At 43.7% G+C, this 27186-nt stretch overlaps 3 protein-coding genes across 4 annotated transcripts; all 3 read left to right on the forward strand.

Annotated features, from left to right (window-relative positions):
* Positions 1-3985: 3985 nt before the first annotated feature.
* Positions 3986-7571, forward strand: LOC116278245 (melanoma-associated antigen B10-like). 2 transcript variants are annotated; one of them, XM_072956488.1, is made up of 3 exons: positions 4007-4046; positions 5362-5448; positions 5982-7571. In XM_072956488.1, exon 3 carries the CDS (start codon positions 6035-6037, stop codon positions 7061-7063), a length of 1029 nt encoding a protein of 342 aa, XP_072812589.1. In that variant the 5' UTR covers positions 4007-4046; positions 5362-5448; positions 5982-6034; the 3' UTR covers positions 7064-7571. The 2 variants fall into 2 exon arrangements, with proteins under 2 accessions (XP_031529113.1, XP_072812589.1); XM_031673253.2 differs by lacking the exon at positions 5362-5448 and having other exon boundaries at positions 3986-4046.
* A 5740-nt stretch (positions 7572-13311) lies between these two features.
* On the forward strand, positions 13312-19052 carry LOC102542113 (melanoma-associated antigen B10-like). Its single transcript, XM_031673267.2, is given in 3 exon segments — positions 13312-13353; positions 14726-15787; positions 18934-19052. Coding segments are annotated over 2 exon segments (1134 nt in total). The 5' UTR covers positions 13312-13353; positions 14726-14772.
* Positions 19053-23754: 4702 nt separating this feature from the next.
* Positions 23755-26630, forward strand: LOC102542596 (melanoma-associated antigen B10-like). The gene is made up of 3 exons (XM_015251203.3): positions 23755-23835; positions 25239-25356; positions 25471-26630. Exons 2-3 carry the CDS (start codon positions 25288-25290, stop codon positions 26242-26244), a joined length of 843 nt encoding a protein of 280 aa, XP_015106689.3. The 5' UTR covers positions 23755-23835; positions 25239-25287; the 3' UTR covers positions 26245-26630.
* The last annotated feature ends 556 nt before the right edge of the window (positions 26631-27186 follow it).

Consider the following 27186-nt stretch of genomic DNA (forward strand, 5'->3'; position numbering starts at 1 on the left):
TCCAAGGAAGACATACAAATGGTCAATAGGCACATGAAAAAATGCTCAATATCGCTAATTATCAGAGAAATGCAAATTAAAACTATAATGAGGTATCACCTCACACCAGTCAGAATGGCCATCATTCAAAAATCCACAAATGACAAATGCTGGAGAGGCTGTGGAGAAAAGGGAACCCTCCTACACTGCTGGTGGGAATGCAGTTTGGTGCAGCCACTGTGGAAAAGAGTACAGAGATTCCTCAAAAGACTAGGAATAGGCTTACCATATGACCCAGTGGTTCCACTCCTGGGCATACATCCAGAAGGAACCCTACTTCAAAAAGACACCTGCACCCCAGTGTTCATAGCAGCACTATTTACAATAGCCAAGACATGGAGACAGCCTAAATGTCCATCAACAGATGACTGGATAAAGAAGAGGTGGTATATTTATACAATGGAATACTACTCAGCCATAAAAAACCGACAACATAACGCCATTTGTAGCAACATGGATGCTCCTGGAGAATGTCATTCTAAGTGAAGTAAGCCAGAAAGAGAAAGAAAAATACCATATGAGATCGCTCATATGTGGAATCTAAAACAAACAAACAAACAAAAACATAAATACAAAACAGAAATAGATTCATAGACATAGAATACAAACTTGTGGCTGCCAAGGGGGTGGGGGGTGGGAAGAGATAGACTGGGATTTCAAAATTGTAGAATAGATAAACAAGATTATACTGTATAGCACAGGGAAATATGTTCAAGATCTTATGGTAGCTCACAGCAAAAAAAAATGTGACAATGAATATATGTATGTTCATGTATAACTGAAAAATTGCGCTCTACACTGGAATTTGACACAATATTGTAAAATGATTATAAATCAATAAAAAAATGTTAAAAAAAATAAACAGATTGACTTACATGTGGAATCTAAAAAATAATGAACTCAATAATACAGAGAACAGACTGCTGGTTTGAAGCAGGGGCTGGAAGGTGGGCAAAATAGGTAGAAGTGATCAAAAGGTACAAACTTTCAGTTATAAAATAAATAAGTCCTGGGGATGTAATGAACAGCATGGTGACTATGGTTAATAATACTGTATTTGTATATTTGAAAGATGCTAAGAGGGTAGATCTTAAAAGTACTCATCTCAAGAAAAAAACATAACTCTGTGGTGATGCATGTAAACTAGACTTATCATGATCATTTCACAATATATACAAATATTGAATCATTATGTTGTACACCTGGAACTAATATAAGGTAATATGTCAATTACATCTCAATATAAAAATAAAAACCATTAAAGAGAAAAGAAAACATAACGACCATAAGGATAAAAAATTATGGAAATCAACAGGCTAATTTGAAAAAGAACTACAACAGTATCTGGAAATAAAAATAAAGTTATTGAAATTAAAATCCCAGTGGGCAAAAAAATTAGAAACATTTAAAACACGCACAAATTTCAAGAAAGCAGACAAAGAACACGACATTAAACTCCCCAAAATAGAATGTAGAAAATAATGAAGAAAAATGCACAACTGATTAATAAAAAGACAGTGGAGCCAACTAACAAAAACCTATTCTTAGAAAAGATTGATATAACTGACAGCTTTATAGTTATTACCAATTACAAAAGAAACAGAAGTATGTGAATATTAGTTGAATAATACTGTATAAAATACAGGTGCAGAAAGAACTTAAATATTCTAAGAGAACACTACAAATATCATTACCAAATGGTGGGCAAGAAAAGGTTTCCTCATAAAGATATATTTCATCTAATAAACTCAGAAGGAATGATAGAAAGACAAAATTAATGGTGTAACCCTGAATTAATTAATGGATAAATATGCTAACCTTCAAAGACTGCAAATATCAACACAAAGGGAGATAGATATTTGGTTCCACATAATGAAAGTTTACAGTATCACCTATGGAAGTCTTTCCAAAAAAGAAAAAAAAAAAGAGAAAAAAATTGTGTTTATCTCAATATACATTACAAATAGAAAAAAAAAGTTAAACCTTAATCTGATCAAACTTCTACGTGTTTAAAGAGATACAGTCAGAGAAGGACACCAGGGCTGTAAACAGCAAAATCCAGAATCCATATGAAATTGGACTGAACATAAAATGAGAGGTTTTTTTCCCAATAACAACAACAAAATGACAAGGCAAAAGAAGTAATATATCTATGAGGGCTAAGATCTATAAATTAAGGGACATAAAAAGCAATAAAATGAATAGACTTTAACCCTAATTCAAGGAAAAAAACATTTAAAAACATGTCAGGTATAGTGAAAAATATCTAGACATTTGATGATACTAAGGAGTTAATTTTTTAAGGTAAGACATGTATAATTGGTTTATACTTCATAACGGGTGCTTATCTTTTAGAAATAGATACTGAAATATTTAAAGATGAAATTGTATGATATCTAGGATTTGTTTCTCATTATTTCAGTGGCAGAGATGGGGGTAGGTATGGAAATAAGTGGAACCAGATAGGCTATGTATAAATGACTGCTGATTCTGATGTCAGGTGTATTGGTTTTATGATAGCAGTCTCTCTACTGTTGTGTATGGTTAAGAATTTCTCTAATAAATGGAATATACATGTTGCCATTACATTTGAAACCTCAGTGAAAATAAAACATTATTTAGAAAAAATATTCATTATCCAATTGGTCCAAACAGAAATAGAAAACTGTAATTGAGAAACACAAACTGAAATACTCCTCAAAGTTCCAGCTACCTTAAAACGTTTCAGGACAAGGCAGTTCTACCAAATAAATAAGCAAAAAATTAACCACCATCTTATATAAACACATTCAAAGCATACAAAAAGACTGGAGAATTTTCAACTCATTTTCCTAGGCTAGCTCTCCTTGTAAGACAACTAGTTGAGGACACCCTGAAAACAGAACACTTGAGCCAAGCTCACTCACATACAGGCAAAGATCCTAAAAAAAATCCACAGAGGGTTCAATACATCAGTGAATTAAACAGGAAAAAAAAAAAAGAGAGACTGAATCCAAGAAATATAAAGATGATATAACATTAGGAAAAAAACTGCCTACAATATAACCACATTAACAGATAAAATTTTAAAAAGCGTTTGACCATGTACACAAATGCAGAAAAAGCTTTTGAAAAATTCACAACAAATGCATAATACTGTCGAGCAAACTAACATTAGAAGAGAACTTTCATTTTCTAAAATCTACAGAAAACGAACTGAAATATGAAATTCGAAATGTTAGGAATATTAAAAAGATAGAAATTATCTGTAAATATGATCATCATTTTAGCAAATTCAAAGGAAAAAGCCACGGATTATTCAAAGGAATAAGTGACTTCAGAAAGTTGGTGTATAGGTATATATAGATAACTATAGTAAAACAAAGAGCCTTGCATACAAAGCAGCAATTATTAGAACAGGTATATATTCGTTATAAATGACAGTCAAAAATTGAAATGAATTTCACTACACTGTGCAATGTTAGATAAGATCAAAAGACCTAGGTTTCACAAAATTGTGCAGATCTGCCCCTTCCCCGTAGAAAGTAGATCTTATGAACAGAAAGTTCCCCAAAGTCTGTTTGACGAGCGACGAGATCCCATCATCAATACGCATTTTCTCCGACAGCTCAGAACTCGTCCCGGTCCCCCTACCTTGAGCTGCAGCTCCTCCATCACACATCACATCGGTGACGCGGAGCCGTTGCCTGCAAGGTTTAAGTTAAGAAACTGTCCAGAGCTTACAGGGAGGTTTTACTTCGGAAGGCGCCTTTAATCAATGCACCAGGAGCCAAAAGGAAGCCCTAACTCTGCAACGAAGGCTTTGGGTACCACCCACACCAGATCAGAGAGGGCATCACAGAGTCAAGCCCCACCTCGGCTGCAGCCCTGGGACGCGCCAGGCAGGGGTACCCGGATGTGTCGCACACTGACTTCCGTCTCTGCAACCTAGGAAACGAGAAGTGGTCTGGGAGAAGCAGCGGCATCAGTTCGGCAGAGGGAGGAATCCAGGTTCTACCAGGCGTAAGGTAAGGAAAGTGAGTAAGGTTTGAGGGACCCCCTAACCAAAAAGATAGAAGGCCCCTTAGTCCTGCCCTGCCATCGGCCCTGGCAGGTTCCAAGCAGGGATCACCGAATCTATTGCCCTCGGAATTCTCCTTTTAGGAACTCAGAAAAATGGTAACACTGGACCAGGGTGTTGGCACCAAGCCAGCAGAGAGAGGTCTCCAGGGCCTCTCAGGAGTAAATGAAGAGCCTAATGTGAGATCGGCCGAACTCTCCCTCCCGGCTCCAAGAGGCGTCCCACCCACCCCGACCTCCCCACACCCCCACCCCCGACCCCCGACCCCCCTACTCCTCCACCCCCACGACCCCCACTCCACCCCACCCCACCCCCAGCTCTCTGCCCCTGCAGTCAGCCCTGGGCGACCCCAGGCACGGGTGGCTGGAACAGGCACACCTGATGTCCAGTCTGGCTGCTCCAGCAGGTGAAGATATTCGACCAGGGTGTCTGCCTCAGGCCAGCAGAGGAAGGAGTACCAGGCTCTGCCAGGAATCAATAGATGCCCCTATTTGTGTTCTTAGAGAAACCGCCTCCCCAGAACAGTGGAGGCACTACGGAACCCTGCCCCTATGGCCAGCCCTGTGAGGCCCCTGGCCGGGCTGTAAAGCCCATGCGCTTCCTGCTTCCCCCTTTGGTGAGGTAGGGGGTGGAGTGGGGGAGAAGGGGGTTATATAAGAGCCTTAGTCTAATGCTAGATGAATCAGGTTAGCAGAAAGGACTCCTAGTGGTGGCTTTGAGTTAAGTTTATAACTTTGAGCAAGGACTGAAGGGAATTCCTCCCTCAAGACAAAAGGGGCTGCACAGAGCACTACCCCTATTAGAAACCCTGGTGTCCAGCTAAGCAGGGCTGTCACTTTATCCTCAGTAGTAACAGGGAGATGAGGGCCATATTAGAAGGAAGTGACCCAGCTAAGCCCTTCTCGAAGTCAAAGTGAGAACTGGGGGAGGGGGGTACAGAGAGTTAGGCCCTTCCTCTGTGGTCAGTCCTGGGACAGCCTGCAGAGGTCTGGCATACTGAGTCTGTGCCCCATCTCCCACTGCATATTCCAGGATATCAAGTGGATGAGAGCCTTGGTCTGATAGTTACAGGTCTCAAGTCTGCAGAAGGGAGGACACCAGTTAGCCAAGGGGAGGAACCACAATAAGGAATTTGAGGATTGAGAGGACTACCCATCACAGAATAGAAGGTGTTTCACAGAGCCCTACATGTGATGTCACATCCTTGGCAAGGGTGCCTGGTGAAGATATATTAAACTAAGAACTCCCTAAATTCCTCCTAGGACTTTCAGGGATGTGAGGGCCTTGCTCCAAAAGGACAGGTCTAAGGTCAGCCAAGGGAGAAGTTCCAGGCCCTGCAAGAAACCAAGGTGAGGACTCTGAGTGAGGAGTGAGAATCCTAATTATCCGAGAATGGAGAGGGTCCCACATAACTCTTTCATTGCTGTCATCCCAGGGTGTCCCAGGGCAAATGTGCTCAGATGAGGTTCCCTTTCAGTTCCTCCTCCAGGATGTCAGGCATGTGAGGGGTTTGGAATGAGGGGTTAGCATCAAAGCAGCTGAGCAGAGGACCTCAGGTCCTGCCAGAAGTCAAGGTAATGGCCCTCAATGTGAACTGAAAGAAACAGCTGCTACTGCAGAACCAGGGAGGCTCTACAGGGCCTGGACTTGTCAGTCCCTGTATCAGATCCAGTAAGACCCAGGTAGGGCTGGAGAGCTGCAGCCTAGGGTGAACTCTAGTCACTTCCACAGAGTCCTCGGGAAAGGCTGATCAAGGAAGTGGAGCTTTACGGGTTCCTAGAGCAGTGCCCTCAAGGAAACCTGAAGTGATGACCATTGATAAAGCCCAAAGTGGTATCTCCTTGCTAAAGAGTGTAACACCATTTCATCCTCTTTCCTCCAGATCACTGAACTTGTCTACCCTCTTTCCCACACCCCCACCTGCTGCCAGTCATCATGCCTCGGGGCCAAAAGAGTAAGCTTCGTGCCCGCGAAAAACGCCGCCAGGCTCGAGAGGAGCCCACTGACCCAGTGGATGCTCCTGCCACTGCACCAACAGAAGAGTCCCATTCTTTGCCATCGCCTCATTTCAAAGATGTGCCCTGGAGCCCACCTGCCACTGGAACACCCAGCAGTCTTCAGGTGTCTGCCACCACTTTAGCTGCAGCTGTTTCAAACATAAGATTTAATGAAGGTGCCAACAATCAAGGCGAGGAAATGCCAAATGCCTCACAGGCCCAGGATACCACTGAGCACTGGCCCCAATGCCCTATAGATAAGAAGGTTGCTATGTTGGTGTACTACCTGCTGTACAAGTATCAAGTGAAAGAGCCCATTACCAAGGCAGATATGCTGAGAAATGTAATCCAGATGTACAAGAATCACTTCTGTGAGATCCTCAGGAAAGCCTCTGAGCATTTGGAGCTGGTCTTTGGCCTTGACGTGAAGGAAGTGGATCCCAACAGGAATACTTATGTCCTTGTCAACAAACTGGAACCAAGCTATGATGAGAAGCTGAGTGATGACAGAGAAATTCCCAAGACCGGTCTGCTGATGACTGTTCTGGGCGTGATCTTCACGAAGGGCAACTGCGCCACTGAGGAGCAAGTCTGGGAAGTGCTGAATATGATGGGTGTATATGCTGGGAGGAAGAACTTCATCTATGGGGAGCCGAGGAAGCTCATCACTGAAGATTTGGTGCAGGAAAATTACCTGGAGTACCGCCAGGTGCCCGAGAGTGATCCTCCCCGCTATGAGTTCCTGTGGGGTCCAAGAGCCCATGCTGAAACCAGCAAGATGAAAGTGCTGGAGTTTGTGGCCAAGATCAATGATACGATCCCCAGTGCCTTCCCATCCTTGTATGAAGAGGCTTTGAGAGATGAGGAAGAGAGAGCCCGAGCAAGAGCTGCAGCCAAGGCTCGTACCGCTGCCATGGCCAATGTGCACTCCGGGGCCATGACAAGCAGCTTTTCCTGCCCTAAGTGAAGGCTGAAGTAGATTATTTACTACGTGTTTGAAGAGAACAGATAACGTTCTAATTAGTGGAAGTTTGAGGTGGGGCTGGAGAAAACAGTGTTCGTGTTCCTGTTCTATGTAATAACTTAAATTGGCCTAAATGTTGCTCCTTTTAATAGATAGTTAAGTAGCTTCAGAATTTGAGTTTATGAATAATGTCACACATTTATTGATGTTTAAGAGTTTAAGGTTTAAGAGTTTTACTGTTTCATAGAACAGATTGGGAGCTTTTCCATCTTATTTAGATAATTGGAATAAGATAATATGTCACTGGATTAGGCATTTCCTTGGAAATGTGAAAGAAATTGCAGTAAAATGGTTGGGATCAAGAAATAGAGAAAAAAGTAAAAGGTGATAAATTTTTACATTACCTTATCACTTTTAGTCTTCTGTCAAATTAAGAGATAAATATTTGGATGTGCTTACTTTATTCAAGAATGTAGTATTAATTATATCATAATAAATTAGACGTCTTGCACACTGTCTCATCCATTTCTCAAACATTCCATGAGCATCTGCTCTTTGAGAGGCTCTGTGCTACTACTGGGAATGTCAGGATAAACAAGACCCATCCTGCCCATTGCATTTCAGAGTCTAGCAACAGCTGTCAAGTAAGAAAGATGGTGCGATGCACCTTAAGACATAAGGACAAGTCAAAAGGAGGAGAGGACATGGGAGGATCCAGAAGTCAGCAGTCAGGTGTAACTGCCCTAAGGCAAGTGGGTTTGGGAAAGCGCAAGTCCTTCAGTGTGAGTCAGTGCTGTGGTAAACTGGGAGGTAGATCAGATGAGGCTCTGGGGGTGGTGGGCAAGGGGCCAGACCCTCAGAAGGTGTGTCCAGAGTTGAGAGATTAAACCCTGGAATGGAAAACTACTTGTAGCAGTTACTTTTGAGTCATGGATAAACCAAAGAGAATTCTCCACCTGGGACAAGAACGGAAGGTGACCTGCATCCTTTCCAGTGTCCTTTTCCCAGTGTAGTTGAGTACAGCATATCAACTATGTGTTTTACGCTCATCATCCCCAGGGAGTTTAGGCGGGATACTCATATGGCATGCATATGCTCAGAAGCCACTCTGCTAGCAATCTTTGCTCTGACCTGGTAAAGACAGAGTCCACTACATTTGAAGTTCATTTAATAAAACCTAATAAGGTTGTCTTGTGTGTAATTTGGCAAACTCCAAGTGAGGGCTAGAATTTTAATGGGACTGAAATAAATGAAAATAGAGGTTATTTGGATGGAAGGACAGTTGGAAGGGATGGAAAGAGTTGGTTCTTTACACAAATTGTAGAATCCTTAAGTTCCACCCAACTGGGGAAGACTCCCCTACGCACACAGTAACATACCCTCAAATACTTATATAGTAAATCATTTAGTTTTACTTGCTAAGCATCATGTTAGCTGATTTGTTGTGCTGTATCATTGGGTTCCCCTATATTCTCTGGTATCTCTTGGACTAAAAAACAATCACAGAGAAGATTTTGGTAGGGTCTAGGGTCAAAATAATAACAGTAATATCTGCAAATTATTAAAAGACTAAATACTTGTGAAACACTGGTTCTTTCATACATTACACACATCCCAGAGGGCCTACACAGCATGGCTTAGCAAACTCACTGCTCAGGAAAGCCTCATAGAGCTTTGCAATTTTCTTGACTTCACATGGCTCCTGCATGTCAGAACTGGGACTAGATCTCTAGTCTGAATTCATTTAGGGCCCTTCAGTGTTCCACTCCTTGAATAAAGCAGATGTTCTGTTTCTTATTTCAGTTCTACACTCAACACTCAGGCAATGAAGTCAAGGACCTTATTGCCAATGTACTAACCCCAGGTATGATAAAAAAAAATTAAAATTAAAAAGAATTCAGGAGAGGTTGTGGACTTAATTTACCTAGGCTCCTCCTGCCCCTGGCCCCAGAGTTCCTTGAGAGCTGACTCTACCCTAGTCCTAGCACTTCCAGAATTACATCACTCTTACCCTGGGTCTTCCCCCTGTCAAAATCAGGATCCTGACCTGCTGTCCAGTTTCCTTTCATAAGGCTACTCTCTGCTTCCAGCAGAACAGAAAACTCAGAATCGCCTGCCTTTCTCCTGACTTAGAGGCTTCCAAACCCTTGCAGACATCCCTTGTCTGTCCCACCCCTGTCTGTCCCACCCCGACCATGGAACCCTCCTGATAACAACAGCCCCGTCCAGGGGGCTGTTTACTTTGGCAGTGAAGTTCACGTGTCTGCTCATCTCTCGGTGCTTCCACTGTACTGAAAGGTTTGTTTTTTTTTCCATATCAGCTTGTAAAGTAGAGTCTGGTTTGGCAGAGGAGTTACTGGTTATTGAAAGATAACCCTGAAGTTAGAGAAGAGATTTTTAGAAAGCCAGTGAGGTTGGTAAGAAAGGAGAATTTAATCTGGTGATTTATTTGAGACTGGCCACTGAATCCATATGCTGATGAGTGAGCTTAACTAAGTGGCCAAGAACCAAAGCTTCTTCCCTAAGTGGTAGATGGGGAAGGACCAAGGAAATCACTGTGTAGCAACCATATGCAGAGGCTGGATTCCTAAAAACTCTGATTTTTTAGGAGGATGTAGTGGTTTTCTATTGCTAGCAAACAAATTGTCACAAAGTAAGGGACTTACAACAACACACATTTATTATCTCACATTTCTGTAGCTCAGAAATACAGGTTGGCTGTGCTATTTTCTTTGCTCAGGGTTACACAAATCCCAAATCAAGCTGTCAGTGTCTGGGTTTTTATTGGGAAGTGCTGAGAAGAATTGCATGCCACACCTACTCTGATTACTCTTGGAATCCACTTCTATAGGGAATTCAGTTCTTTGCAGTTTTAAGACTGAGGCCCTGTTTCCTTGCACACTGTCAGCTGGAACTGCCATAGTTCCTCAGGCCTCTCCCCCGTCCTTGTAAACGGACTCCTGCTTCTGAGACAGTACACTGAATCTGTCTCTTGTGGAAACTCTACTCTTCCCTCTGCTGCATCTCTCTTCTGCATCCAGCCAGAGAAGTTTCTTTGCTTGTAAGGGTTCATGTCGTTTGATTGGGCCCACTCAGATAATTCAGTATAATCTCCCTATTTGAAGGTCCATTTCATAATTTTAATTACATATGCTAAGTGCCTTTGGCTACGTAAGATAACATATTCACAAATTTCAGGGATAAGGGTATGGCCATTATGTGGAACAACCATTGACTCCACCACTGAGGTAGAAAATAGCTCCTTGGTGCACATGCCAGCTTTGATAAGAAAAAAATCACCATCATTCTCCTGACTCTTGTCTGTATCTGCCGCAGAGGAAAATCCTGGTTTTCGAGTGTGCCTAAAGACACCTGTACAAGTAAGTGTTCAGGCATGTTCAACAGTGGTGAGTAGCAGAGACTCACAAGTGTGATTTTTTTCATGCAAAAGGAAGAAGAAAAATCTCGATGTATTGAGATTATAGAGGTTACTGAAAAGGTCAGTGCACAAAGGTGCTAAGAATGAAGAAGGGTGCGCCCTCCCTGTTGAGATTTATGAGATCCTTTTGAAAGTTGGTTTGATCCTGTATTTGAAAACACTGGTCACATATAGGCACTAGAGAAAGGTGCTGAATTGCAAGGAATCTTGTTGGAAAATCTTCCAGGAATGAAGAGGGCTAATGCCATAAAGAAGTATAATAGTTACTCTTTTTTTGAGCATGTAACAGTTAATGGGAAAATCTGCAAGTGCTCATTTACTTCGTGTCTTGCTCTCCCTCCTTGGTTCATATGGAGACTACTTGCCCGTCCACTTGTAGTTAGGAAGGGTCATATGACTGTCCTTGAAACAGAAATGTGAGCAGGAGCATGCTTGTCACCTCCAGACCAACGTATTTGAGAACCACTACGCCAAAGCCATGCTTCTTGTTTCGTCCGGCAGCAAACATAGAGAGCCTGTGTTCATATGTGAAAGCTCATGATGGGAGTAGTCTGGATCCTTGAGTCAAAGACAATGTAGACCCCCTGCCAGCACCCATTAGATTTTATGCACATAAGAAATAAAATTTTATGTTAAGCCATTCAGAAATCAGACTTTTCCCACTACATCTCATAAATACTTTATCTGAATAATACACAGTTACTATTTCTGTTGTTATTCTTATTTAAATGTCTCAATTACAAAGGAAATAGGACATAAATTCTTGTTTCCAAAACATTCTAACAACAGGAAGGAAACATAATTCATCTTCCTTACTATGTAATTCCTCCAAAATTCATTCCTGCCCAGAGGTAAATGCATTAAAAACACTTCTGTGTAGTACTTTATCATTTATTCCAGGCCTAGTCTTACATACCTGTGCTAGAAAAATACACTGTGAGTTTTAAAAATACATGTGTAACAGTGTGTTTATTGTTCTGACTCTTGCCCTTGTTACTGAATAGAATGAATGCAGGATCTTTCCATGAGAGCACATATAGTTCACGTCTCTTTTAACGACTCCCTAGAATTCTAAAAGGTGTATGTGCCATAATTAATTTAATCATTCTCTTTCTGATGGACACACAAGTTGTTTCCCATTTGTTGTCATGATTAATAGAACTGATATCAACATCATAGAACACCAATTCTTGGGCAAATGTACATGTTTTATCATAGGAAAGACGTACAAAAGTGCAATTAGATGAGAGAATATGATGATAGTAAGTTTTATGAATATTGCTGGTATTCCATTCCAATAATGCTATACCAGAATATCTTCTCATATATTTATGTATGTGAATAAGTTAAGCTCTCATTGGTATTTTATTTTATCAACCTTTTAAATTTTGGTCAAACTTTTGATTGAAAATATATCACCTCATTATTATTTTAAATTTTATTTCCCTATTTTCTAAATAGATTGAGCAGAAAATTAATTTAGCCCTTCTACCATATAAAGGGAGATTTCTGCAGTGATATCTTAAGTACCAGTATTCCTCTGGGTGCATGATCTAAGAATTCTGATATATCAATTAAATGTTCCCTTTTCTTTGAGAAGCAAGGATTTGTCGGAATGATGACGTGGATTTTCTGCCCCTGTGTCTGGTGGCCTTTGTTATCACCAGACACTGTAGTAGAGAATTGGTCTATGATGCAAACATTTACAAGGTGGTTGGAGAACCACTGGAGATGGTGCACTACTTTCTCAAATTTAGAATGATGAGTAGATGTAGAGTCAAAAATCGTATTATAGCTTTAACCATGACTTATTGAATTGAAAATTTTAAAAAAGTTCCATACTAGTCATTCCCAAAGTCATTACAAAATCCCAGCTAAATTTTATATCACTGTTCTCAGTCTAGCAGAGGGAAGGGGCTTCAGACCCTAAGAAGTAAAAGTAAGGACTCAGAAGTTCTGAGGACATCACTCAACCCACAACAGAGTGGACTTGCACAGACACTGTGCCTACTATCAGGACTTCAAAGCTCAGGCCTGCCTGTTAGGTCCAGGTACCCCTTCACTTCACCTTCTGGTGCCTGGGGATGGGGGACTGGAGGGTGGGATGCTTGAGGACAAACACCTTGGCTTAAGGCTACCTGACTCAGATCAGGAAACAGATGAGTCCCAGGTCTCCCAGGAGTAAATGGAAGAGCCATATGTGAGTTCTGCCAGAGTCCTCTACCCACAAAAGACAAAGTCCACCCCTCACATCCAAGAGCCACACCCTTATCCTCAGCCCCAATGGGAGTGAATGGAAGTGTCTTCCCCTAACTTCCATCTCTGACTTCTCAGAGAGGAGAAGGCATTAGTCCGAGCTTGGGATATCAGGTGAACAGAGGAAGGAATTCTCGGGAAGAGTTCCAAGCACTGTCTGGAATTAGGGTAAAAACCCTGAGTGAGACTTGAGGGCCCCTCAAACATATACTGGAAGAGAGGGGATGCTGACAGAATCCTGCCGCTTACATAAGCCCTGGGAGATCCTTTACAGGGATCTCATCTTTGAATTCCCCATCTGTAGAGTCAGAGAGGCGACAGCACTGGACTAGGGTTTGGCATCCTGGCTTCCACCAGTAAAGTTCAGGACCCTGACTATGATCTAAGGGAGTCATCTATGACAAATGAGAAACTCTCAAAACTTACGGGCCTCTCAGAACCTGGGCCTCTGCTGTCACGCCTAGGAAGCCCCTGATGGGAGTGACTGTATATAACACATCCTGAGTTCTGCCTCTGATGTCATAGGGATGTTATAGAATTGTTCCCGAGGGGATGGTGTAAAGTTAGCAGAGGGAGGAGGCCCAGGTCCTGCCAGGAGGTAGGTAAGGACCCTTTGTGTGGTATGAGGGTATCTACTATCCAATGAGGGGGGCCCCCACAAGGTGCTGCCCTGCCATCAGCAATAGTGGGCCCTGGACAAGCACCCTCTAAATTCTTCCTTTGGAGATTCAAGAAAGGGATGGCACTTCCAGGGTTTCTGGAGTCAAGTCAGTAGGTGGAAGAGTTCCATATCCTCCCAGAAGTGAAGGTGAGGACCTTGAGTGAAGTATGAGGGACCTCCCACCTCAAAAGAGAGGGTTTCCCACAGAGTCCTAACACTGCTGTCAGCCCAGGAAGGGATAAGGTGTGAGTGGCTGGATGCAAGACATCCTGAATTCTAAATATACATTTTCAAAAAAGTGAAGAGCTTTGTTTGAGAAAAGCTGCTTTAAGTCATCAGAGGAACTACTTCTAGGTCCTTCTAGGAGGTGACATGAGGACCATGAGTGAAGTTGGAGGGGATCCCTTACACCAAACAGGGGGTCCCGCATATTCTTGAAAGAGATTGGGCAGGAATCATCTGATGAAGGGCCCACTGAATTCTCCTTGTGAGAACTCAGGAAGTTAAGGGCATTGGACCAGAGTGTCAGCCTCAGTCAGCAGAAAGAGGAGTCTCAGTTTCTAACAAGAGTAACAAGAAGAACTTGATTAAGTTCTGAGGGAACCCCAATTATGCTATAAGCCCTGAGGGGTCATTGGGTAGCTATGTTAGGATAAGGGCTTCCTAACTTCCTCCTCAGGGATCTCAGAGATATGAGGGCCTCGTTCTGAGGGGATAGGTCTCACATCAGCAGAGGGAGGAGTCGCAGACCCTACCAGAAGCCAAGGTGAGGACCTTGAGTGAGGAGTGATGATCTTAATTACCCCAGGATAGAGACGGTCCTTCTAAGTTCTGCCAATTCTGTCATCCCAGTGTCCCTAGGAAGATATGGTCAGATGAGGTTCTCCCTTACTCCTCTTGAATTCAAGGGAAATGAGGTCACTGAAATGAGGAGTCACCATAAGAGCAGTAGAATAGGGGGATCTCAAAAGCTGCCAGAAGTCAAGACGATGGCCCTGAAAGTGAACTGAGAGAAACAACCCCTACAAAAAAAAAAAAGAGGGGGGCCTCCATGGAGCCTGGACATTTCAAGCCTTGCCATCACCCCAGGAATCGCCAGGCAGATCTGGCATGAAGCAGCCTAAGGTGAACTCTAATTACTTTCACAGGGTTCTCAGGAAGCAGGCTGATAGAAGAACAAGAGCCTTGTGGGTTCCTTGAGCTGTGCACACAGGATATATTGATGGCAGAGGCGGCCATCAATAAAGCCAAGGCAGCATCTCTGCCATGTGGTGAAGGTACACACACCATCTTATCCTCTTTCCTGCAGGTCATTGGTTTATCTGCCAACTTGCCTGCTGCACCTGAACAGTCATCATGCCTTGGAGTCAGAAGAGTAAGCTCCGTGCCCATGAGAAACGCTGCCAGTCCCAAGAAAAGCCCGAGGATCTGGCAGGTACCAAGGCCACTGTGGGAGTGGGAGAAGAGTTCTGCTCCACTTCCTCTACTCTTTCCAAGGGTATTTCACAAAGCTCACTTATTGCTGGGTCATGTTGTAATCCACAGGTTCTTCAGAGAGCCACAGCTGTTTCACACACTGAGCCCACCAACAGAGACCCTCCAGATGAGATGGTGGTTTTATCAGTGTACTACCTGTTGTACAAGTATCAAATAAAAGAGCCCATTACCAAGGCAGATATGCTAAGAAATGTAATCCAGATGTACAGGAATCACTTCCATGAGATTCTTAAAAGAGCTTCTGAACACATGGAGCTAGTCTTTGGCCTTGACCTGAAGTAAATGGATCCCTACTGGCACATCTATGTCCTTGTCAACAAACTGGAACCAAGCTATGATGAGAAGCTGAGTGATGACAGAAAGGTTCCCAAGACCGGTCTGCTGATGAACATCCTGGGTGTGATCTTCACGAAGGGCAACTGCGCCACTGAGGAGCAAGTCTGGGAAGTGCTGAATATGATGGGTGTATATGCTGGGAGGAAGAACTTCATCTATGGGGAGCCAAGGAAGCTCATCACTGAAGATTTGGTGCAGGAAAATTACCTGGAGTACTGCCAGGTGCCCGAGAGTGATCCTCCCCGCTATGAGTTCCTGTGGGGTCCAAGAGCCCACGCTGAAACCAGCAAGATGAAAGTGCTGGAGTTTGTGGCCAAGATCAATGATACAGTCCCCACAGCCTTCCCATCCTGGTATGAAGAGGCTGTGACAGTTGAGGAAGAGAGACCTCGAGCCAGAGAAGCAACCAAGGTTCATACCACTGCCATGGCCAGTGCACGCTCCAGGGCCAGAAGTTCCTTCTGCCCCAATAAAGTCAGGCCGATTCTTCACTTTGTCATTAATAAAAAGTCCACATTCTCATTAGTGGAAGGTCAAGGTGGGGCTGGAGACAACAGAGTGTATAATATATTTGTGTTCTTATTCGATGTGTTAACCTAGATAAGTTCAAAATTGTTTTTCCTTTTAGTTGAAAGTTTCTTAGCTTCAAAGTCCAAGTTTGTGTATGTCGTTGCTCATTTTTGTGCCATGCATGAGATATGAGTAATAGATTATTATTTTGTAGATCAAATTGGGAAACTGCACCTTATTTAGTTATTTGGAACACAATAACATGTCGATGGATTAGGCATTTCCTTTGAAATGTAAAAGAATTTAGCAGTGAAATACTTGAGACCAAGAAATAGAGGAGAAAAAGTAAAGATGGCTAAATATTGTTTTCTCTATTCATATTTAGTCCTTTGCTTAAAATTAAATTATATACAGCTAGATATATGTAGATTACTCAAGAATGCAGTATTAACTATGTCACAGTAAATTAGACGTCTTGCACACTGTCTCATGCATTTCTCAAACATTCCATGAGCATCTGCTCTTTGGGAGGCTCTGTGCTACTACTGGGAATGTTAGGATAAACAAGATCGATCCTGCCCGTTGCATTTCAGAGTCTAGGAACATCTATCAAGTAAAGAAGGCAGTGCAACGCACCCTAAGACGTAAGGACAGGTCAAAAAGGAGGAGAGGACGTTGAAGGATCCAGAAGTAAGCAGTCAAGTGTAAGTGCCCTGAGACAAGCAGGTCTGGGAAACTGCAAGTCCTTCAGTGTGAGTCAGTGCTGTGGTAACCTGGGAGGTAGATCAGATGAGGCTATGGGAGTGGTGGGCAGGGGCCAGACCCTCAGGAGGTGTGTCCAGAGTTGAAAGACTACAGCTTGGAGTGGAAAACTACTTCTAGAAGTTACTTTAAGATTATAAATTAAACCAGAGAGAAATCTCAACCTGAGGCAGGAATGGAAGGTGTCCTGTGCTTCTGTCCCAGTGCAGGTTAACACAGTCCACAAACTAGGTATTTTACATACATTGTCTCCAGGGATTTTCTGTGAAATAAGGGTGGTACTGCCTTAACTTGTGATGCTCAGAAGTAATTTTGCTGGCACTCTTTGCCTTGGGCAGGCAAACACTGAGCTTACTCTGTTAATAGGGTGTTTCAATTAGATTATCTTGAGTTTAATTTGGCAAAATCAAAGTGAGGGATAAATATTTTGATGGGAGTGAAACAAGTAGTCCTTGACACATTTTCTAAGAGCCTTATATGCATCCAACTGGGGAAGATTTTTCCAACTCAATAAAATATCTTCAAAATGATCCCTAGCAAGTAACTTACTTTTACTTGGTAAGAAGCATTTTGAACGATTTGGTGTGCTATATCCTAGAGGGCTGTATGTTCTTTGACAACTCCAGGATAAAAATAAATTTTAAAATTACAAGATGGGAGGCTGGTACTGCTTGAAGTCAAAATTATAATAGTAATAACTGAGAAGTATCAAAGATCTAATATATGCCAATCACTGAATCAGGTACCTTACATGAATCACTCACATTCCAACTGTCTGACATCACAAGGTATACATGAGTCTGGGAACAAAACAACTTGATCAAACCAACTTCATAGATGAAGAATTTGATACACACATTGCTTTGCAATTTTTGTGGGTTCGTGTAGCTCATAAGAGACAGACCTGAGAATAAAGTCCTGGTCTGAATTCTTTCAGAGCCCGCTGTTCCACTTCTCCCAGCCTGAGACAGACCTTGTGTCCATTAATTCATTTGTCTTTTCACTGCTCCACAATGAAAAGAAGGACTCTGTGGCCAAAATACTAAAAGGAGGCCTAAAGAAGGAGGGTGAAAATGAGAACCAAACACAATTTGGGGACTGTCTGGGGGCTTCATTTACCCAGGATCCTCCCGCTCTTCACCCCAGGGTTCCTTGAGAGCTGACTGCCCTGGTCTCAGCCTGAGTGATCAGTCCAAGCATTTTCCCACATGACAGCGCCCTTCCCCTGGGTTTTCCCCAGTGTGCCCGCGTGTCCAAACTGGAAGCTGACCCGCTGGTCAGCTCTTCTGTGCAACTTCCTCAGGAAGCTGCCCTCTGCTCCCAGAGGAACAGATGGCCCACATCCCCTGGATTCCTCTGACTTAGAGCATCCCACCTCCCTACAGATCCCATTTCTCACTGTGGACTCTCTGATAGCGGCTGCCCTATCCATGTAATTGTTCACTTCAAACAGTGACGTTCACACACCTCCTTACCCCCCATGGATGCTCCTAACACATCTTTAAGTTTTTTCTAAATCTGCTGGTAGGTAGAGTCTGATTTGACACAAAATTTACTTATTATAATATCCTGAAGCAGAGATACAATCATGAAGTTAGAGAGGAGCTTTAGGAAGCAGATGAAGTTAGGTAGAAAAAAGAATTTAATCCAATGGACTATTTGAGACTGAATACTGAATCCATACACTGAGGAGTAAGCTTAACTAAATGATCCAGAACCAAATCGTCCCCCTACTCCAACAAGAGGCAGGTGAGGAAGGACCGAGGAAATCACTATGTAGCAACTGTCTGTAGAGGCTGGATTCTAACAGATCCTGTAGTCTTTCCAGGAAGTTATAGTAGTTTCCTATGACTGCTGTAAAAAATTACTACAAATTTACTGGTTTACAACTGCACATATTTATTATCTCAGTAGGTACTGTTATCTACATTTCTGTAGGTGTGAAGGCTGAGTGGCTCGGCTAGATTCTGTGCTTGGATTTCCACAGGCTCGAGTCAAGCTTTCAGCTTGCAGGTCTCTTATAAGTCTAGGAAGGATTTCCTTCCAAAATCATTCCAGTTTTGGGCAGAATCCAGTTCTTTGTGGTAATAAGGCTGAGGCCCTATTTCCTTGCTGACAGTCAGCTAGAGCTGCCATAGTTTCCCCAGTCCTCAAACGCAGGCCCATATACTTTGAGTCAGCAACTGAACGTTGAAGTCTCCTCACACTTGGCACTTTCCAACTTCCTTGTCTGCTGCATCTCTCTTCTACATCCAGCCAGAGAAAGTTCTCTGCTTGTACAGGGTCATGTCATTAGATGGGGCCCACCCAGGTCATCCAATAGAATATCTTTATTTTGAAGTCGGCTTCATAACCTAACTACATTTGCAAAGTACCTTTGGCCGTGTAACATAACTAATTCACAGGTTTCAGGGATAAGGTATGGGCGTCTTCGTGGAGCAACTATTCAGTCTACCGATGACACAGAAAATGTCTCCCTGGAGGACCACATCAGCTTTGATAAGGAAAAAAAGTCACCATCATTTTCCTGATTGTTGTCTGTATCTGCCCCAGTGGTTTTCCAGTGTGCCTAAAGACACCTGTACAAGTGTTCGGGTATACTCATCAAGTGATGGGTAGCCGAGATTCACAAGTTGTGATTTAGACCATGCAGCAAAAAGAAGAAAGAAATTCTCAGTGTACTGAGACTACTGTAAAGGTAAGTGCAGAAAGGTGTTATTTAGTGACAAAAGGTGACCCTTTCCTGCTGAGGTTTACAGTGTCCTGTAGAAAACTGGTGTGAGCCTGTGTCTGAAAACACTTGTCACATAGTGGGCACCAGAAAAAGGTGGAGTGTTGCAAGACAATTTTGGCTTTCTCAGAAACTTCTTCCAGAATGAAGAGGGCTTCTGTATACAAATTATGAGTGTCGCACTTTGTCGACGACCTCCTACTCTGTAGCTGTTTGTGGAGAGACTGCAAGTGCTCAAACACGTGTGACTTGCTCTCCTCCCTGGGCACGTGGGGACCCTGTATTGTGCAGTCAGTCCACTTGTATTAGAAAGGGTTTTGTGACCACCCTTGCCACTGAAATATGAACAGAAACGATGTTTGTCATTTCCAGACCATGGCACTTGACAGTCAGTGTGCTACCTCCATGCTTTCTGTTCAACTCAGCTGCAAACATGCAGAGCCTGTGTTGAGCTGTGGATCCACATGGTGGAAGCAGCCTGGACCCCTGGATCACCTGACAGCAGAGACCCCCGCCTGCCCATGGCAAGCTTTCTGTGTAGGCGAGAGAAACTTCTGTAGTGGTAAGTCATTCAGGTTTCAGCCTTCTTCCATCACATCTGCTAGTAGATATTTTATCTGAATAACACACGGCTACCATTTCTGTTGTCAGTCTTACTTAAACATGCCAATTATAAAAGAAATACTGCATATATTCTTGATGCTAAAAATTTCTAAAAACATGGATAAATCACGATTCTGCCCTCTTAGCACAGTGCTGTAAAATTTAGGCCCAACTAGAAGTAACTACAAATAAAACCCTTCTGTGTATAATTTTTAAGTTTATTCTAGATTTTTTCCTTACATTTTTGTGCTAGAAAAATACACTATTGGTGACTCCTTTTTAAATTCTCTCTAGTGAGCACGGAGACAAACTATGCGGGATCACAGCAGGGTTGGAACCCCATTCTCACTCTAGCTTATCATAAATATCTAGCTGTATTACTTCCATCTGCACCTCTCTTGTGAATAATAGGTTTTATCACTCTTGCCAGATCTGAAGTTCTTGAGGGGTCATCTTTACAAGTCTCTCCTCCTCTCCATCTCACTTCCAACATATTACATAACAGGCCTTCAACAGACATGGACTCAGGTGTGTTTGAAAGAGCAAGGTATGGGGTTCCAAAGGCAGAGAAGGAATGTTCAATTGGGCAGAAACAAAGCTCCTCTCATGTGAACCACAGGGTTCTTAGCGGGGGAATAGAAGGCATTAGACCCATACCATGAACATGAACATCTTCCTAGAATATAATCATTGAAGTAAATTTATGTAACATTTATTGGGTGCTTACTAGATATAAGAGCGTTTTCTCTGGCCTATCTTTTCTAATCATTTTCTATCATCCTACTAAGTAAGGACAGTCATTATCCCCATTTTTCAGATGAATAAATTGAGACAGAAAATTTGTAAGAACTGTAAGGGCAGAAGAAAAAAAACAGAAAAATACACTGAGTTTTAACAACACATGCGTAATGATGTACCTAATGTTCTGCCTCTTGTCCTTCTCACTGAACAAAATGAATGCAGGATCTTTCCATGAGAGCACATATAGATCCACCTCACTCTTTTAACGACTCCCTAGAATTCTAAAGGGTGTATGTGCCATAATTAATGTAATCATTCTCTTCCTGATGGACACACAAGTTTTTTTCCTGTTTGCTGCTATGATTAATAGAACTGAAATCAACACTGAACATGGTTCTTGGGCAAACGTTGATTATTTTTTATAGGAAAGAGATACAAATGTGCAAATTGCGTTAGAGTGCAAAGAGTTCTATGATTGTGAATTTTTTAGTATTTCTGAAATTGTACTTCAATAATGCTGCACCAATTCATATTCTCACAGATTAGTTTATGTGAATACCCTACACTCTCTCAGGCATTTAATTTTATCAATTTTAAAATTTGGGCAACATTTTTGGTGCAATTACGGTGTATCAATTTTATTTTAATTCATATCTCCCTGTTTTGTAATTAAGTAGGGCAGAAAATTAACATAATTCCTCACTCATATGAAACAGGATTTCTGCAGTTATGTCTTATTACCAGGATTCCTCTGAGCACATGCTTTAAGAATTTTGATAAGTTAATTAAATTTTTCCCTTTACCCTGAGAAGCAAGGATTTGTCAGAATGACAAGATGCCAGGAAAAATGAGCCTGGATAGGAAAATATCACTAAGTGAGGGACATCAAGAAGATGTTGTGGGGAGGGGAGGCAGGGAGGACTTTCCAGAATCCATGAGAAAGATCACATATTGAAACAAGTCCAGAGAGCCCTGGACAGCTGGAAGTCAGGGACCTGTATACAGACTTCAGCAAAAGGTAGAAAAGGTACCAGAAGGAGAGAAAGTGGAAAATCTGGTGGAGGGTAATGAAGAACTTATAAAGATGGGCTAGGGAATATTGGGATTGTCATTACTACCCTGAAGTTATAGGGTGATCTCAGTGGGACGATCTACTGGATGAAAAGACCAGAGGCATGCCTGATAGCCCACCCTCCCTTACAATGCCCTTACCCACTGTCAGGCAGAATATAGGCAGCTCCCCTGTGTCACCCTCCAAATGATGTTACTGATGGAATCTGGGAGAGCACATCTCTTTACTACTCTGGTGGTTCTCTACATCCTTGCCAGTGTACCAGGGCTGAGAGTTGTCTTGATGCCTGAGGGAGAATGCTGTTTCTCCCCGGCTGGTGATCTGGTCGGTTAAAATAGGGTAAGTATTACCAATGAGTAGAGGAAGGGGGTATGCAGCTGCAAGGAGGGGGAAACTGGAGGGGGAGTTCTCTAAGGCAATTACCTCAGTGACTCCGGAAATAAAGGTCTGAGGTAGACCTGCCTTGAAAAACAATTCAAGTGTTACCCCCAGCTCAGACTGCCTCCCATAGTTCCTGATTTCTTTGCACACCATAGGGCAGAAGTACTTTGGCTGTGTTTGGTGGTCTGTGTTGCTGCTAGACACTGACTGGAGTAGGGGGTTGGGCCACAATGCAAACCTTTACATGGTGAATAGAGAACCATTGTAGTTGGTGTAGTTTCTTGTTAAATTGGCTGGAGGTGACAGATATATGTGGAATCCAAAACTACATCTTTTTTACTGAAATAACTCCAATTTGATTGAATTAAAATAAAAAAAAATAGATTTTGTACTAGCCATTCCTGAAGTCATCACCTGATCTGTAGTAAATACAGTAAAATCAAAGTGAGGACAGTGCACTGGCCTGACTCAGGCCAGTTGACAGAGGAATCCCAAGTCCTAAGAGAAGTAAAGGTGAGACTTAGAATGAGGTCAGAGGGACCAGCTATTCCAGAACAGAAGGTGCCACCACATAGGGCCCCATCCCTGCTGTCAGCCTTGGAAATCTCCAGAAAGGAGTGGCCAAAATAAAAATGGTTTCCTCTGAATTCTGTCTCTGGTGTCAATGGGATGTTAATACTTTGATCTGAGGTGGGGGGCAGTATCAGGTCAGGGGAGGGAAGAGTTCCGCTCTCTCCTAGGAGTTTAGGTAAGGTCCCTGACTGAGTTTCAGGGGACCTGTACCCCAAAAGAGAGTGGATCCGAAAACCTCACACCTGCTTTCAGTCCCGGCAAGGTCTGTGCAGGGATTTCTTGTAGTGCCTTCTGAATTTCTCCTCTGGGGACTCAGGAAACTGGGGGCATTGGACCTGGGTGTCAGCTGTGGGCAATGGAGAGTGGGGTCCCTGGTACTAACAGAAGTAAAGATGAGAACTCTGATTTCTGAGGGAGCCCGAGAACATATGGGCAGCACAGTGGCCTGCTCTGGGAGGCCCCGCCAAGGCTGTGAGCCTCAGAAGCCCCTTCCTTTCACAACTTTGGAATCTGGAAAGCGATGTGGGGAGGGCCTTTGTTTAAGGCTAGTTAACCAGGGGGAGGATACCCAGGATCAGCCTGGAGGGGTGAGGGGAAACCCTAAGTGAATTCCGGGTGAATCCTCCAACCCCAGAACAGAGTAGACCCCAGAGAACCCTGCCCCTGTGTCAGCCCTGGAAGATCCCAGGCAAAGCTGACTGAAAGTGGTACACCCTAATATCTGCCTTGGGGTTTCACAGAAGCAAAGGCATTGGTCTGTATACTGAGGGAGGCACTCTGGGCTCTGCCTGCAATTACAGTAAAGATCTGGAGTTAGGTATGAAGGTACCGCCAGTCCCAGAAGAGAGAGGCTCCCAGAGTCCTGCTCCTGCTATCAGCCCCCAAAGAACCCAAACAGGGATCATCTCATGTAGCAACCTCCGAGAACTGTCGGAGGGGACTGAAGCGGGTAAGGGCGGTGGGATCCGGGTGTCAGCTTTGAACCAGCAGAGGGACAGTAGCTAGGCATAACGGGAGTAAAGGCGAGGACTCGAGAAAGTGTGAGGGAACCACCGGCATTGGAACGCAGGGGGCCTCAGAGCTCCGCCCCTTCTGTCCGCACGGCACCCCATGTGGTGGTTTGAGACTATGACGCAGTCTGACTTCCGCCTCGTGTCAGAGGGGCGCCATTCGATCAGTCCAGGCAGAAGCCCCAGACTCCGCCTGAATTACGGTAAAGACGTCGAGTTAGGTGTAGGGGGACTGGCCGCTCCAGATTAAAGGGGTTCCCAGAGTCTCACCCTGCTCTCAGCCCTGGTAGAACCAGGACCGGAACCATCTGACAGAGCGACCTCCCAGCATCTTTGAAATTTTCCCTGAGGGGACGGAAGAGGATGAGGGCAAAAGAACAGCGTGTCGGCTTTAGAGCAGCAGAAGGACGGGTCCCAGGCCTTAACGGGGGTGGGGGGCGCCGTTTAAAGGGATTGGAAGGGGTGGGGGAGGGGTAAAAGCAGCGACCCTATGTGGGGCCTGAGGGAACCCCCGCCCCAAACTTAGGCGGCCTCAGAGCCCAGCCCGTAGCACATTGGGCTGAAATGAAGTATTACAGTGCCCTGGCTTCTGTCTCTGGTGTCTCAGGGGAAGTGAACACTCGAGAATGAGAGGAAGATGTCGTCAGGCCAGGAAAGGGTGGCGCGAGCAGGCCCGGCCACGTGTTACGGCAAGGGTACTGAATGAGGTCTCAGGGAAACACCCACCCCCAACCAAGGGGACCTCGCCAAGCCCCGCCACTGCTGTCAGCCCCTGGAGGCCTTGGGTCAGGGTGGGAGCCTGAGGCACCCCCTCGCATTTTCCTTGGGCCATCTTAGCAAGATGGAGGGCTGCCTCACTAGCATTAAGAGGGAACCCAGGCATTCCCAGCAGTCAGTGTGAGGACTGAGGGGACCACCTGCCTTAGAACCCTGGGGGTCACAGAGAATCCTATCCATGCCATTAGCCCCTAGGGTGCCTGAGGCAGAGAAGTTAGACTGAGGCCTCCTTGACCTCCTCCTCAGGACTCTCAGGGATTTGAGGGCCTTGATCTGAGGGGATAGATCTTCTGTCAGCAAAGGGGGGAGTCCCAGGCATTACCAGAAGTGCAAGTGAGGGCACTGAGTGAGAACTGACCCCTAATTACCCCAGGATAGAGAGGTTCCCACAGAGCTTCTGTTTGTGCTTTCTTCCCTGTGTATCCTGGGCAAGTGTGGTACAATGAAGTTCTGCTCATTCCCACCTCTGAGGTCTCAGTGATAAGGTCTTTCAAATGAGGGGATAACATCAGACCATTAGAGCACAGGAACCCCAGATCCTGCCGAAAGTGAAGTGATGACCCTTAGGTGAATTGAAATACTCCCTAACTCAGAACAGAGCCATTGCTCTAAGCCCCACTGAGCCTCAGGCAGATCTGGTAGGTTGGAGCTAAGGCACACCCTAGTTATTTCCACAGAGTCCTCAGAGCAGAGGCAAATCAGACAGTAGGAGTTTTGTGGGTTCCTAGAACAGTTTCCCTCAAGGAAACCTGCAGAAGCAGCCTTCAATAAGGCCAAGGCTGTATCTCCCTGTTGAAGTGGTCCAACAATCTCATCCTCTTTCCTTTAGGTCACTAAGTCACCTGCCCCCTTGCCTGCTGCACTTGTTGAAACTCATCATGCCTCGGGGTCGGAAGAGTAAGCTCCGTGCCCGTGAGAATCGCCGGCAGGCCCAAGAAGAGGATCTGGTAGGTACCCAGGCCACTGTGGGAGTGGGAGAAGAGTTCCGCTCTGCTTCCTCTCCTCTTTTCAAAGGTATTTCCGAAAGCTCACTTATTGCTGGGTCATGTTGTAATCCACAGGTTCTTCAGAGAGCCACAGCTGTTTCACACACTGAGCCCACCAACAGAGACCCTCTAGATGAGATGGTGGTTTTATCAGTGTACTACCTGTTGTACAAGTATCAAATAAAAGAGCCCATTACCAAGGCAGATATGCTGAGAAATGTAATCCAGGTGTACAGGAATCGCTTTCATGAGATCCTCAAGAGAGCTTCTGCACACATGGAGATGGTCTTTGGCCTTGACCTGAAGGAAGTGGATCCCTACCGGCACATCTATGTCCTTATTAACAAACTCGAAATAAGCTATGATGCAATTCTGGATGATGTGAGAGAGGTTCCCAAAACCGGCCTGGTGATGGCTGTTCTGGGTGTGATATTCATGAATGGCAATTGCGCCACTGAGGAGCAAGTCTGGCAAATGTTGAATTTGATGGGGTTATATGCTGGGAGGAAGCACTTCATTTTTGGGGAGCCAAGGAAGCTCATCACCAAAGATTTAGTGGAGGCAAATTACCTGGAGTATCGCCAGGTGCCCAATAGTGATCCTCCCTGCTATGAGTTCCTGTGGGGTCCAAGAGCCCACGCTGAAACCAGCAAGATAAAAGTGCTGGAATTTATGGCCAAGATCCATGATACAGTCCCCACAGCCTTCCCATCTTTGTATGAAGAGGCTGTGAAAGATGAGGTGGAGAGAGCCCGAGCCAGAGCTGCAGCCAAGGCTCATACTGCTGCCATGGCCAGTGCACGCTCCAGGGCCAGGGCCACAAGTCCTTCCCGCCCCAATAAAGTCTGAGGCTGATTCTTCACTTTGTTCTTAAAAAGAGAAGTCCATGTTCTAAGCAGTAGAAGATCAGAATGGGGCTGGAGACAACATAGTATATAACATATGTGTGTTTCTTTTCAATGTAGTAACTTGGATAATTTTTAAAAAACATATTATTCCTTTTAATAGAAAGTTTAAGTAGCTTCATAATCTAAATTTATGAATGATATTGCTCAAACATCTATTGCTGTCAATGAGATTTAAGACTCAGAGTTTTATTATTTTGTAAAACAAGTTGGAAAAGTTCCACCTTATTGAGTAATTTGGAATAAGATAGCAACAATAGATGAGGCATTTCCTTGGAAATGTGAAAAACTCAACAGTGTAACATTTGGGGTCAATAAATGGAGAAATAAATAAAAGATGATAAGTTCTTGGTTTCATTTATCACTTTTAGTCTGTTGTTTCATAACATATATATACATATGTACATATATATATACATATGTGTGTGTGTATACACACACACACACACACACATACACACACAGAGATATAGATGTACCTGGATATATTTAGCTTATTCAAGAATGTAGGAGAAATAATATTATAATAAATTAGACCTCTTTTTCAGTGGCCAATTTTTTTTTCCCTAACAATAATTAAGCAAAGCTCTGTGTTAGTTCAGGGAATACTAAGATGAACAAGAACCATTCCTGCCCATAGAATTTTAAAGTTTTGGTGCAGCTATAACATAAGGAATATTGTGAGATATCCCCTAGGACCAAAAGGACAAGTCAAAAGATGGTGTGAATACTTGGAGGTTTCAATTGTGACTAGTCAAATGTAAATATCCTATGGCAAAGGGGTTTGAGAACTTGGGAAACTGCAAGTCCTTGGGTGTGAGGTAATTTTAATTAAGCTGGGTAGTGGGTAAGATGAGTTTGTTTGAGTGGTGGGCAGAGACTAAAA

Source organism: Vicugna pacos, chromosome X, assembly GCF_048564905.1.
Source record: "Vicugna pacos chromosome X, VicPac4, whole genome shotgun sequence".
NCBI classification, from domain to species: domain Eukaryota; kingdom Metazoa; phylum Chordata; class Mammalia; order Artiodactyla; family Camelidae; genus Vicugna; species Vicugna pacos.